The sequence below is a fragment of the Lepidothrix coronata genome, unplaced genomic scaffold (genome assembly GCF_001604755.1).
Source record: "Lepidothrix coronata isolate B3197 unplaced genomic scaffold, Lepidothrix_coronata-1.0 Scaffold125, whole genome shotgun sequence".
In the NCBI taxonomy this organism is placed as follows: Eukaryota; Metazoa; Chordata; class Aves; order Passeriformes; family Pipridae; genus Lepidothrix; species Lepidothrix coronata.
Window position 1 is genome coordinate 2,049,687 of NW_016690305.1, and position 12,762 is coordinate 2,062,448.

At 49.9% G+C, this 12,762-nt stretch overlaps 1 protein-coding gene and 1 long non-coding RNA gene across 3 annotated transcripts in view; one reads left to right on the forward strand and one right to left on the reverse strand.

The window, feature by feature from the left end:
• Positions 1-2,958: 2,958 nt before the first annotated feature.
• EHHADH (enoyl-CoA, hydratase/3-hydroxyacyl CoA dehydrogenase) overlaps positions 2,959-12,762 on the reverse strand; it is a gene marked incomplete at its 5' end in the record, with an annotated part of 23,277 nt that continues 13,473 nt past the window's right edge. The window contains one exon of the mRNA XM_017826327.1: positions 2,959-5,410. Within this exon, the coding sequence (XP_017681816.1) occupies positions 4,140-5,410 (1,271 nt within the window). The remainder of the gene's footprint in view (positions 5,411-12,762) is intronic.
• LOC108502893 lies at positions 6,310-10,926 on the forward strand. Of its 2 annotated transcripts, none has more exons than XR_001876649.1 (3): positions 6,310-6,563; positions 6,697-6,830; positions 8,771-10,926. It is a non-coding gene; the product is annotated as an uncharacterized LOC108502893 (long non-coding RNA). The 2 variants fall into 2 exon arrangements; XR_001876650.1 differs by lacking the exon at positions 8,771-10,926 and adding an exon at positions 8,225-8,756.

Sequence of the window (12,762 nt, forward strand, 5' to 3'; positions counted from 1 at the left end):
GGAATAGATCCCAGAGGTGTTCCCATCCTGTACACCCTCCTGAAGGTGTTCTGAGAGAACCATTTGCTTCTTGCCAACAAGAAGAGCTTGAGAACAGCCAAGCTGCCGGTGTCTTGCTGTGACCAGCTCCCACTTTATGGGTCAAACCAAGGGATGTGGGTCATAACTGCAGAGCAGAGAATTGCACTGAGGCTTTGACCCCCCCTGTCATGCCTGACTTGCAGCACAGACCTGTTCCCTGCAGCGCTGCTGGCCCTGGTATGTGTTACTGCTCATACCAGTGCTGGACCAGGCACGCATGACTGTGTCCCAGCTTGTGCCCTCATCTCCTGGGATATGGAAATGGGGGCTATACCTGTTAAACTCAACCTAACTGGGCAGAAGATGGGTGCCCAGCTGCACTGAGAAGCTTGAGCCTTCCTTGGCACTGGTCACCAGGACTGGGGGAGCTTTACAGGCCTGTACATTTTAAATGCCTCGAGGGTTCCTTACACTGGAAAGAGGATATTCTGACTCACTCCTCGAGGCTTACCTGCCTTTGCTTTACCAAAATTCCACTGAAATCTGCAAATATTCAGGACCTTGCTCAGCTCTTTGCAAGCAGAGGAGAAACTGATTGTAAATCCAGGTGTTTCGTCGACACTGCCCTGTTGTCCTCCTGTTCCCTGGAGCCCACCAGCAGCAAACAGGGGATGCAGCTCAGCTCCCACGAGACCCCCAGCCCAAGGAGAACTGACACTTGTACCTGCTGGCACGAAGTCCTCCCTCTCCAGCGCTGTCTCACCTCCAGAGCTGCTCTCAGACCAGCCTGGGCTGTCAGATCACTTTCTGTTCAAAAGAAATAAAGTGAAGGGAGGTGAACTGTGTGTTACAGAGACAGGGGTAGGTGGTTCCAAAGAGACCCAAGTGCCCCGTCTTTGGGTGTGCACTGCAGGACAGCACTTCTGAGCAGCCTAAGGGAGCTCTCTGCCTCCCTTTGAAGGCCCAGTGCTGCAGGGGACTCTGATCAAAGCTGAAGCAATACCTCTCCTTTGGTGCACTCCCATTCAGTACTGTTTTGCAAAATGCCTGTGGCTGAGCAGTTAATGGAGGCATCTGCTGCACTGGCAGAGTTCACCGACTTAATTAAAGACATCTAACAATCCTGCAGCTGCATGCAAGGGGCCGGCACTGAATCTCCTCAGCCTGAAAGCGAGCACCCCGCTGTGCAGAAAGCCAGACATGCAGCCAGACACTCACATGAAAGCAGAAGCAGGGCCCAAAGATTAGGGATGGACTGGAGCCAGCTTGCATTGTGTGTCACCAAGGCCTCTCCTCACTGAGAACTGGATGACCTCAGCTCACCAAGTCAGACGTGCAGAGTGAGCAGAGCCGGGGACATTCTTCGCCCATAGGGAGGGTTTTACCTGGAAAACATTTTTAACAGATATTTTCTCACTGAGTGAAATAGTTAACTGGTTTAAAAAGACAGGTGGGGAAACTAATCCTGTACCAAGTGGTTATCAAGTTCTCCTCTGCACAGGGCTGTGTTCTCTCCTGTTAAATGAAGAAACATTTCACTCATGGGCATATTTCTGGCATCACTGCACATTTGAGCTGATGGGGACTGTGCAAGGCTGTTATTTTAACAACTTACCAAAGAGGTTCACAGAACAGGCTGGTGCCTTCTGCTCGGACTGCTTGTCAGAAGGCACCAGGGGTTTGGGATCAGGCTGTCCCTCTGCAGGGCCGAGGGCCATGGAGCTGTGGTGGCCCTTTGGCTGCTCTGGCCCTGCCGGGAGCGAAGCAGTGCAGAGGCCGGGACTCCCACGCACTGCTCCCGCCCTCCCGGAGCTGGGAATGCGACCTCTCGGCGGCAGCAATGTCACCGCTGGCTGCTGGGACGTCAGGCTGACAGAACAATCGATGCCGGGCTGCTTTGGTCGATGTGAATTTACAAATGAACTTCTGTCGGGAGAGGCGTTACTGGTGTGAACAGCCTTTGGACTCAGCAGTTTCTGAGAAGGGGGACAGGCACATCAAATGCACCAGCACACAGGTGCTGCAGGTGAGGAGAAGCGTTTTGGCCCCAGGGTGGGCTCGTGGGTCTCCATGTCCTGAGATAACACTGCTGCTGCAGAGGAGGGGCATGCTCTCTCCTGCACAGCCTGCTGCCACTGCAAGGGGAACTGCCCTTTCCCAACCCCTCCCCAGTGCGAGTGAACATCCCTGCCCAAGGCACAGGAGAGGGGAGGTTGGCCCGGGCAGACCCTCGTGTCCAGGGCTGTCCTGTGGGTGACACATCCAGAGCTGCCCGTGGGTGACATGTCCAGGGCTGTCCTGTGGGTGATATGTCCAGGGCTACCTGGATATGTCCAGGGCTACCCATGGGTGCCATGCCCAGGGCTCTCCTGTGGGTGCCATGCCCAGGGCTGTCCTGTGGGTGCCATGCCCAGGACTGTGCTGTGGGTGCCATGCCCAGGGCTGTCCCGTGGGTGCCATGCCCAGGGCTGTCCCGTGGGTGCCATGCCAGCCCCAGCAGCAGGCAGGGCTGTTGTGTAACGTGTCACACGGAGGCTGCTGGCGTGGGAGCAGCGCTTCACCTCGGAGCTAACGCTGGGCTGCTCTCAGCTCTGCACATGAGTGATTCGGGGTGAACTGCAGCAGTTTGCTGGGCTACACTGAGATCCTTCTCTGGTCCTGGAGAAAAATCCTCCCTGGAACAAGGCACTTAGGTTGGCTCGGGACTTCTGAAGGGTTTCCTGCCCTCAGTTTTGCACTCTCACCCACTGATGGACAGGAGTAGACAAAGGGCAAAATAAGAACATATTGAGGGAAAGAAAAAGAGGCATGCAGCCTTCTCAGACACAAACAGGAAAATTATCTAGTTCTACCACATAGAGAGGTGATGGAGAGAAAACAAGGAACAAGCACATTTTCTTTTTTCTGCTATCCCATTTGATACCACATAATCCGTCATTAGATTATCAAAGCAGATTTATTAAATTAAAAGCAAAAGTTAGACATTCAGTGTCCCTGAGAAGGGAACCCAGACCAGCCTATTCCCCACATCAGGCTGCAAGATACATTTACTAGACACGTGAAATGGGAGACTCCAAAGCCTGGAGCAAGTCTGGCTCCCTCTCCCTCTCCTCTGCCCTCTGCTAGGGATCTGTCACCTCCCTGCCTGCCTGCAGCAGTGCCCCTGCCTGCACAGCTCTTGTGCCCTGCCCTTCTCAGTGTGCTTTCTGCCCATGTGAAAATGTGAAACGTTTGAATCTGGTCAATTAGAGCCTGCTGAGCCCCAAGACCTGGTAGCTGTAGGCAGGCAAGATGGGGGAGTGATGGCAACACATTTCCACACTGAAGAGGTGCCAGAAGATGTTTCTGCTTGGACAAAGCCAGGTGGGGATAATGGTAAGGGAGGATGGAGTCTGGATGTAGAAGGCCAGTCGTGAGCCAACACCACAGGGCATTGTAGGCAGGTTGATGTATTTATGGCTTTTCTGGCATTTATTAGTCTCCTCTGCAGCAGGGATGAGGGATGGTACCAGTCCTGCCCCTTGCTCTCTGCCCAGACTTTCTCCACTTCATTTGACTTTACCTCTGAAAGGTGCCACACCCTTGTGCCAACACTCCCACAGCAGCAGGAGGGGATCAGGCTTCAGCTGGATGTCCGTGGGAGATCCAGAGAATCCAGTGGAGGTGGGCTCCACAGGAAAGAACTGAACAAACTGGGAAACATTGAAGGCAGGATCTGGTAGATCCAGCTGGTCTGGGGTGAATTGTGATCATCTCTCTGTTGGCTCCAACCATGATTTGCATTGTGGGCTGTGGATGCTCTTCCCTGCCTTCCCATAGACAAACTGGAAGAGGGGGACAGCTGTGACAACCCAGGGGCAGTGCAATACGAGACAGGCCTTTACACAGCAGTGTGTGAGAAGGTGGGTGAGGCTGGGGCTGAGGAAGGAGGATGGATGAAGGCAGTGGTTACCTGCAGCAAGAGGAGGACTGGGATCAATCACTGGCCAAAGTTATTCCCTGGAAAGGCCCAGGAAGGTTCATGACATTGTTTGTGAGCCTGTAGCACTTTGGGTTTGATTGGAAAAGACGGTGCAATTACAGCACTGGTTCCATGGGATCAGCCTCCACCAGTGGAATCACAGCCTGGAGCTCTGCTGGCTGAGGTAGGACATCCACTCTTTGATGGGGGGGTTCCCCACAGCTGCCAGCTTTTTCAGAAAGGCATTGGGCCGTAGCCCAGGGACATCAGGATGGGCCTCAGAGTACTTGTGCAGCTTGGCCAGCACGCGAGGGAGCCCCACGGTGGAGGCATAGAACATGGGGCCACCCTTGTGCTTTGGCCACCCGTAGCCATTGATGTAAATCACATCCAGGTGCTCTGGGCCCGACGCTATTCCCTCAGCCAGGATGGCAAAGCCTTCGTTGATGAGGGAAAACAGACACCGCTCCAGGATTTCCTCCTGGTCTATGAAGCGGGGCTCGATGCCGTGGGTGTCCCTGTACTGGGCCAGGAGGTTGTGGAGCCACGGGTCTGGCGTGGCTGTCCTGCCCCCGGCCCTCTCGTACTGGTACCAGCCCTTGCCGGTTTTCTGGCCGAAGCGGCCGCTCTCGCACAGCAGGTCTGGCAGGGGGCTGTACCGCTGGCCCTGCCGCTGCCGCGCCGGCGTCCCCGCGGGCACCGAGGGCCCCGTGAGGCCCTGGCCCTGCCGCGACCTCCAGCCCACATCCAGCCCAGCCAGGTCGGACATGCGGAACGGTCCTATCTTAAACCCGAAATCTTCAAGGACCCGATCCACCGCTTCCGGTCTGCTTCCTTCTTCCAAAAGGAAAACTGCCTGTTGTACGTACGGGAACATCATTCGATTCCCAACAAACCCAAAGCAATTCCCTACCACCACTCCAACCTTTTTGAGTGCTTTGGCCAGCTGCACAGCAGTGGCGATGGCCGTGGGGGACGTGTGGCGGCCGTAGATTATTTCCAGCAGCCTCATCACGTGGGCAGGGGAGAAGAAGTGGGTGCCAATGACCTGCTGTGGGCGGCTGGTGGCAGAAGCTATTTCGTCGATGTTCAGGGCTGATGTGTTTGTGCACAGCAAGGCCCCTGGCTTGCAGATCCTCGAGAGCTTGTGGAATATTTCCTTCTTCAGTGCCATGTTCTCAAACACAGCCTCAATGACGAGATCCACGTCACGCAATGAATCAAAGTCCACAGTGAACTGGAGACGTGCAGGGTTATGGAAATCCAGGGTCTGGGCACCCAGCTCCATTTTCGTCGCCTCACGTTCCAAAAGGAGCATCACAGCTTTTCTTCCCGTGTTCAGATACTCCAGATCCTGCTCCAGGGCTACCACAGGTATGTTGGCCTTAACCAGAGAAGTCACAATGCCTCTGCCCATTGTTCCCAGCCCTAGGGATAAAAGTGAGATAGAATCAAAGACTATGAATGGAAAATTAATCACTTGACAGTATAATTTCCTTTGTATCTCCAGGATAAAAAGTGATAGCCTCTGCAAAACAAGTGGTGCACACACAGAAAAAAGAATTGAAGACTGGAAAACAGAAGGGGAATTCTCTCTTTCAGCGAGCCCTAATGTTTGAAAAGCAGTAGCACAAAGGCAAGTTAGTGTCCTTACAAGCTCACAAAAGTCCAGTGGGATTCACCCAGTGGGCACAGACCATTTGATTCGTGTCTTCTCCCTGCCAAGTTTTATACCTATGGAAACCAGCATCACTTGAATGAGAACCTGGAGATCAAAGAGAGAAAATCTGAGTTACAGCTGCAACCCTGCTACCATCTTCTGCAGGCAGGTTCAAAGCGAGCTTCCCCCTGAGGCTGTCAGTGCCCCACTGCTCCTGGGAGATGGTCTGTTTTGGGCAGCATGCAAATACTTTGCTAGTAAGATTTTGAGACCAGCAAAGCTCAGACAGTTGGGTTCTCCCTCCTTCTCCCTACTTTCCCCTTTGTCTCCCTCCTCTTCTCCCACCACACTTCATCATGTAATCTTTGGAGCAAGGAAAATTCAGCTGCTCTTTCTGTAAAGACTCTTGGACTCTGACCTGCTCTAAACTCTGTCTCTAATGTCTTGTGTGTCTCTTGTTGCCAGGACAAACGGGATGGAAGTGACACAGCATTCCCAATCCAGAATTCAACACCTTCTCTCTCCTTTTAAAGCACTCTGGCACATCAGTAGCCTTTTGCCTGCTGTTCACACTTCATATCAGGCATCTCTACCCATTCTCCAAGTCCTCCAACACAGGTCATTCCTAACATCTGGAGATTCCTAAAGTCACAGACTTCCTTGTCCAACCACACAGTTAAAGAATTCCTGTTAAAGAATTTATGCTGTGCTTTTTTCTCTCTCCAAGACCATAAACGTGCCACCACCATCAGGAATACCAGTGTGGAGATTACTGGCTTGATCCCTTCCACCAGCTCTGCCCTCCGTGACATCAAATGAAGCTGCACACTGACCCTTTCCTGTGACACACAACCCACACCACCGAGCCTGCTCTCCCACGATGGAGGCTTTTCCAGCTAAGTTAATGCAAACTAAGAGAAGGTCAGCCCATTTTACCAGCTTTAGAAGTGTGAAGCATCTGAATGGAAGGATTATTAATATCCTAAGTAAAGCACCAACCAGACAAAGCAGAGGTTTGTTATAATTCTGTTAAAATGATTTTTTTTAATCCCAGGTTTACAAATGAAAGTCAGCTAAACAAATATACAGAAAAAAGGGGATTAAAAAATTTGCCTAAAGCAGCTTTGTAAAGAAGAGCTGAAATGATGTCATCCTTCAAAGAAGTTCCAATAACCAAGGTCAAGCAAGGTAGGACGTTTTTCCTGCGTGCTACACACCCTTGGTATAGTTCTGCCCAGCCTCAGCTTGTGTGCACACAAGACATTTCAAACACTCCCTACTTAGCCACCAGAAGATAGTTTTTACTGACATCACTAGCTGGCAGCCTGCTTATAAACCATCATTACCACTTCTAAGCAAGTGCTGAAGTTCCTTTCTAGGAAATTAGATTTGCTACTTAATAATCAAGCCCTACTGAAAACTAATTTGAAAATAAAACTAGAATAACATGAATCAGCTCTTAGCACTTCAGTGTCCACGGTTTGCTGACTGAAAAAACCCAAATACAAGTAGCTCCTTCCATAGTGCACAGTCCCCAGAGCCTTGGATGTGGGAGCAGGTACAGTTAAGGACAGTTTTTCCCTGTCTTTGGTGAGCTACAGGAACTGCTCTCTCCTTGGGCAGTACAGGAGGGTAACTCATTCCCCAGGCCCAGCCCTGTCTATAAGGTGTCTTTAGACATCAGGCTTAAGTGTTTGCAGTTCCACACGGCTCCCTCTTCAGTCTCTTCATTTCCAGGATGGAGTCCTGGGGTTTTCCCTAGAATTTCCAAGCTCTTCACACATCCTGGGTCTTACTGACTCCTGTTCCTCTCAGGTTCAGCCTCGTGACTGAAATCTTAGCAGTTCTCTTGCCATCTGAGCACACTGTTTGTTCTTCCTGAATCCAAACCTCTTCCATGAGCAGACGTTCCCCAGCCTTCTTTTGCAGGGAAGCTCTGCAGTGGTGCGAGGTGATTCCCCTCTTTGCTTTCATCATGAGTGCTCCCACGTGGGTTTTAGCCATCCCATGATGGACAGGCACACTTGCTTGTAGTACTACACTTTCTAGGCCACAGGCACAGACTTACGGATAAGATATGAGCTTGCCAAGCTTGTTTCTGACCTAGAAAAGCTGTCTCTCAACTTCCTCCAGAACTCTGCAGTGGCCTGTATGAAATGATGTTTAATGAAGCTGGCAGAGAGAGTAATGAAAGCCCCAAGGGGTTTGTTACATTAGAGCTTGCACAGCATGATTCCCCTGGAGGTATTTTCTAAAATTGGGCTATAAAACTAAGGAGAGCTCTGGCTATCCAGCAGGGAAAGAGCATTTCTGAGGACTCCCCTTTTCCGTTTCATAAAGCCAAGTGATCTTGGGGAAGAATATATTAGAGCAGAAAATAATGGTAGGGAATCTTTGGGTCTTACATGTGAGAAGGCTGTAGAAGGAGGAGGAAGGGAGACGTCTCATGCTCAGCTCAGACCACACGGACCAAAACACCGTGAAGAACTACTCCAGAATTTCTACTGCATGTTCCATTTTCTTACTCAATAGTGCTCTCACTTCCCCCAAACCATGAAAAACACTATATTCTCATCTTGCAGGCAGGGGACTGTTTTCATGTCCAAGGCACATCTTCCCAAAAAAGACTGAAATCTGCCTCAGGAACGAGAACAGTGCCCAGCCATCCCGCTCCTGGTCTTTTGTTGTGAAATGAAGCTTTGACATATAAATAAAACTACACTTGAACACATGTAATTTCAGGCCAGATATGGGTATGACAAATCCATTTGCTGGGCAAGCTGAGTGAATAATGATGGTTAATTATCGATCTGTCACGAGGTACTCAGAATACGAAAAATCATACAGAATTAATTGAAGGACTTTAAAAACAAATTTCAAAACAAAAGAACTTGAAATATGTACGAGGCAACTTGTGTAGTCACACGCACTACAGAAATACAGATCAGTGGAAAACATTCTGAACTCTAATGAATATTTGGACTTTAAAATGCCTGGCAATGGAAAAAATCCTTTATAGATCGGTAAAAATATGCAAAGACTGTTCCAGTTTTCCTGTTAAAAACAACAATGAGCAATTGGTGGTGGCGGGCTGCTGCAGACTGGAGCTGCTGCTTTCTCTGTTTCAGGGTACTAATTTCAAGCAGAAGTAATGTGACACTCCAGGCAGGCAGGGAGCTATGGGGAGATGCAGTTGGAAGGGACAGAGGGAGAAGAGCTCTTTTTCTGGGTGATGGGGAGCCAGAGACAGCGAAAAGAGGTGGGAGCCAAGAGTTCAGAACAAGCAAATGAAACAAAAAGTCAACGTGAGAAACTCAACGTGATCTTCTCACTTGCTTCACATTGTGCAGCAATAAAAGATGGAAGCAGCAGCACAGTGCAACAGGGGTGTAGTGTGTGAAAAAGCACAGCACAGTTGCAAAACGAGGTTTGCTTGATTTCTGACAGCCTAAAGGGATGCAATATCTTTCTCTGACTGTCCTCCTCCCTGCAGTGAAAATAGAGAGACCCTGGGTCACCTCGGTAGACTCAATGCTTGCATGGATGAGCAGCACTGTTTTAAAAGCTGCCAGTCTCTCAAAAACCATCCCTAAAATTCTGATTTCTGGTGCTGCAAGGATGTACTTAAGATCAAAAATGTGAAGTTACAAAACGCTGTAGAGCATTGTACTGGCTGGAGAATGACTTTGTTACAGCAGCCTGAAAGAAAAATTACAGTTGTGTTGGCATGTTCTCCACCTGTCTTTAACAGACTTGCCATTTCACTGATATCAAAAGGCAAAATAGGAGGAAAACCTTCTAGAGGAAGGAGAAGAAACACAACAAATGGCAGAAAGAAGTGGTGGAAACCAGTGACACTTTGGTGTGGGATTGAGGGTTTAAAAAAGGCGATCAAGAACCTCCGAAACAGGAGATGTCACATCAAATAAAATTTGACATCAACAAGAGCATAAACAGAGCAAGTTATACTGGTGGGCTATGGGGGCTGAGTGATAGGAGCAGTGACTCAGCAAAAGCATCGGGGTCTGGGTGAGTGTCATGGCCCTGAGTGCACTGATGAGCTTTAATGTCCCTGAGCAGCCACACCTGGAGCCTCCCCCGCCCCTATGGGCCTCTGAGCCCCATTTAAGCTCAGACCTGAGCCTGCAGTCCTTTCCTAAGCCAAGCTGGAGGAGTTCTGGTGGGTTACTGTGGCTGTGCCAGGCTATGGATGCTGTTGATCCAGACCTCAGCCTGAAGAGTGGCTTCCCACCTTTGTCTTGTACCTGCATCATCCCAGGAACTTTGCTTGATCACCTGTACTTCCAGTGGGTCCTGGCTGTGATCTCTGGGCCTGCCCTGCTTGCCCTGCTCAGGTACTGTAAATATTGATGCAGCAGTGGGTTGTGCTGCCATCCAGGGGGAGAAATGGGTGGGTAGGAGCTTCGGGAAGCTCAGCACGGGGAATTGCTAAAGGCCAGCACGCAAGGAGGAGCAGTCTTGTGCACCAGCACATGCTGGGGGCTGGAAAGCAGCTCCCCAGGAAAGGGTCTGGGGGTGCTGGTGGGCACCAGGTTGAGTCTGAGCAGTGATATGACCTTGTGGCAAAGAAGGTTAATGGTATGTGGAGCTGTGTTAGGAGGGGTCTTGCTGGCAGCTTGAAGGAGATGATCCTGCCCCTCTACTCAGCACTGATGAGACCATCCCTGGAGTGCTGGGTCCAGCTCTGGGCTCCCCAGCATGAGAGTGATGTGGAGTGAGTTCAGTGAAGGGCCAGTAGGGTAATTAAGGGACTGCAGTGTGTCCATGAGGAAGGGCTGAGGGAGCTGTGGCTCCAGCTTGGAGGGATGTCACCAATATAAGGAGTGAGAGAAAGGTGTAAAGAAGATGGAGTCAGACTTGTGGCCACTGGTGATAGGCACAAACTGAAACATGGGAGTTCCATCTGAACATAAGAGAACAACTTGTTTACTGTGGAGTTGACTGAGCACTGGCACAGGTTGCCCACGGAGGTTGTGGAACCTTTATCATTGGAGATGTTCAAAAGATGTCTGGGCATGGTCTTGGGCAAGTGGCTCCAGGTGACGCCATTTGAGGACAAGATTACATTCAGAGATCCCTTCCTGCCTCGCAGATTCTGTGGTTCTGCTCTCCAGGAGGTGTTATTGCCACTGGCTCCCCATCCCCGGGGTGCAGCTGCTCCCTGCCAGCAGGTAATTAACTGGATGTGTTGAATGTGGCCAGTATGAAAGTTGGCTCTTACCCTGAGCATACTAAGTAGGAGCAAGGAAGAAACCTCTTGGTACCCGGTATTGGTGTAATTACTCCTGGAATGCTGTTCCCACTTTGGCTACGCATGTTTTAGGAAGTGTTGTAACATTAGGGGAAGTTCAAGGTCATAACAATGACCAGAGTGTGACAGGCTGTGCTCTGCAGCAGAAGTATGAAAGCACTTAGTTTGTTTATTCTGCAGAAATATGGTTAACTTGAGCTTTGTTTGTAATCATCTATGAAAACACTGAAACTTGGGCATGAGGTTGGGGTAATTTCAGACCAGAATTCAGAAATCTGTCTGGAGATGAGGCAAATACTTAATCCAATGGATGGGAGAGATGCAGCCCAGCCAGTTCAGTTTGGAAATGAAATACAGGTTACGTTTCTCCTGGAAGCTTTCAAATAGAGGTTGCAATTTGTCCTCAGAATTCTCTGTAGCTCAGTTACAGCACCAAAATAGGCAGATCAGATCTAACAGCCCTTCTGGCTAAACTGTCACAGCGATTAGGTCTTTGCAAGTGTGTTGTTCTGGCTGGTTTATCAGTACATAGCAAAGAATGTCCGTTCCAGTCACCCAGGCATTCCTACAAACTCCAACAAGAGCCCCTCCTGGCAGAGCACACATTTCAGGATGGGACCTGCCTGTGTCCAAAGTTCTGTGCTCTTCAAGCCACAGAATACACTTGGCAATAATTAATGCCTCTTTACCTGAATGCTTTAACAGCCACAGATCCTCCACCCAGGGTTCATGGACCAGTGTTTAAAAATTATTCTTATTAAAAAATGGCATGGCAGCCGATGAAGAGAAGGGAACTTCCAAAAAACCCCAGTGTTATGGCTGAAATGAACTGTCAGACAGCTCAATAGTCCTGAGAAACACCCAGAAAAGAGTAGTGTTGATCTGGTGAGATTTTCTTGAAGCAGAGTGGATGTTTTCCAAGGGCTCCATTACTTGTCTAACCATTTTTTAGTGCTACTATCAACAGGCAGAGCTGAAAGATTTTTTTTTTTAATCTCAGCAGTGCATCAAAGGTTTTATTTAAATTGCTCTTATAAAAAATTAATGAAGGCATTATCTTGCTGGGCTACAAAATGGCAGGAGTGGATCCCAGTGAGATGAAATCTTCTTAAAATACAGCTGTCAAAACATTTTTTGTATTAATATATCCCTGAGTGACTCTGCACATGCACTTGCAGTGCAGAACTAGACCAGGAGGAGGAGAATTTCATACAAACGTGCTTCTAACACGACACAAAGCCAGGACACAGAGTGTTTAAAAGGGAGCAGACTCCTTGTGGTCCACACACACGAAGCTGTTTTTGAAGTGAGAGGAAGTTATTCGTCCAAAGAAAGATGTGGCAGCAGCTAATAATGTAGTGGGATATGAGATGCCATGTGAATTTCTGAGCTTGCCAATGCAGTGACAACTTCCCTCTTTGGATGGAGTATCTGTGCTTGTGATGGGTGTGACTCCGGGAATCCCACTCCTGCCTTCTGTGATCCCCCTCAGCTGTGCTGTTCCCTGTGCTCAGCCCCACAGATCACAGTGATCCCCCTCAGCTCTGCTGTCCCTAGTGCCCCACAGATCAGTGATCCCCCTCAGCTCTGCTGTTCCCTGTGCTCAGCCCCACAGATCAGTGATCCCCCTCAGCTCTGCTGTTCTCTCTGCTCAGCCCCACAGATCAGTGATCCCCCTCAGCCCTGCTGTTCTCTCTGCTCAGCCCCACAGATCAGTGATCCCCCTCAGCTCTGCTGTTCTCTCTGCTCAGCCCCACAGATCAGTGATCCCCCTCAGCCGTGCTGTTCTCTGCTCGGCCCCACAGATCAGTGATCCCCCTCAGCTCTGCTGTTCTCTCTGCTCAGCCC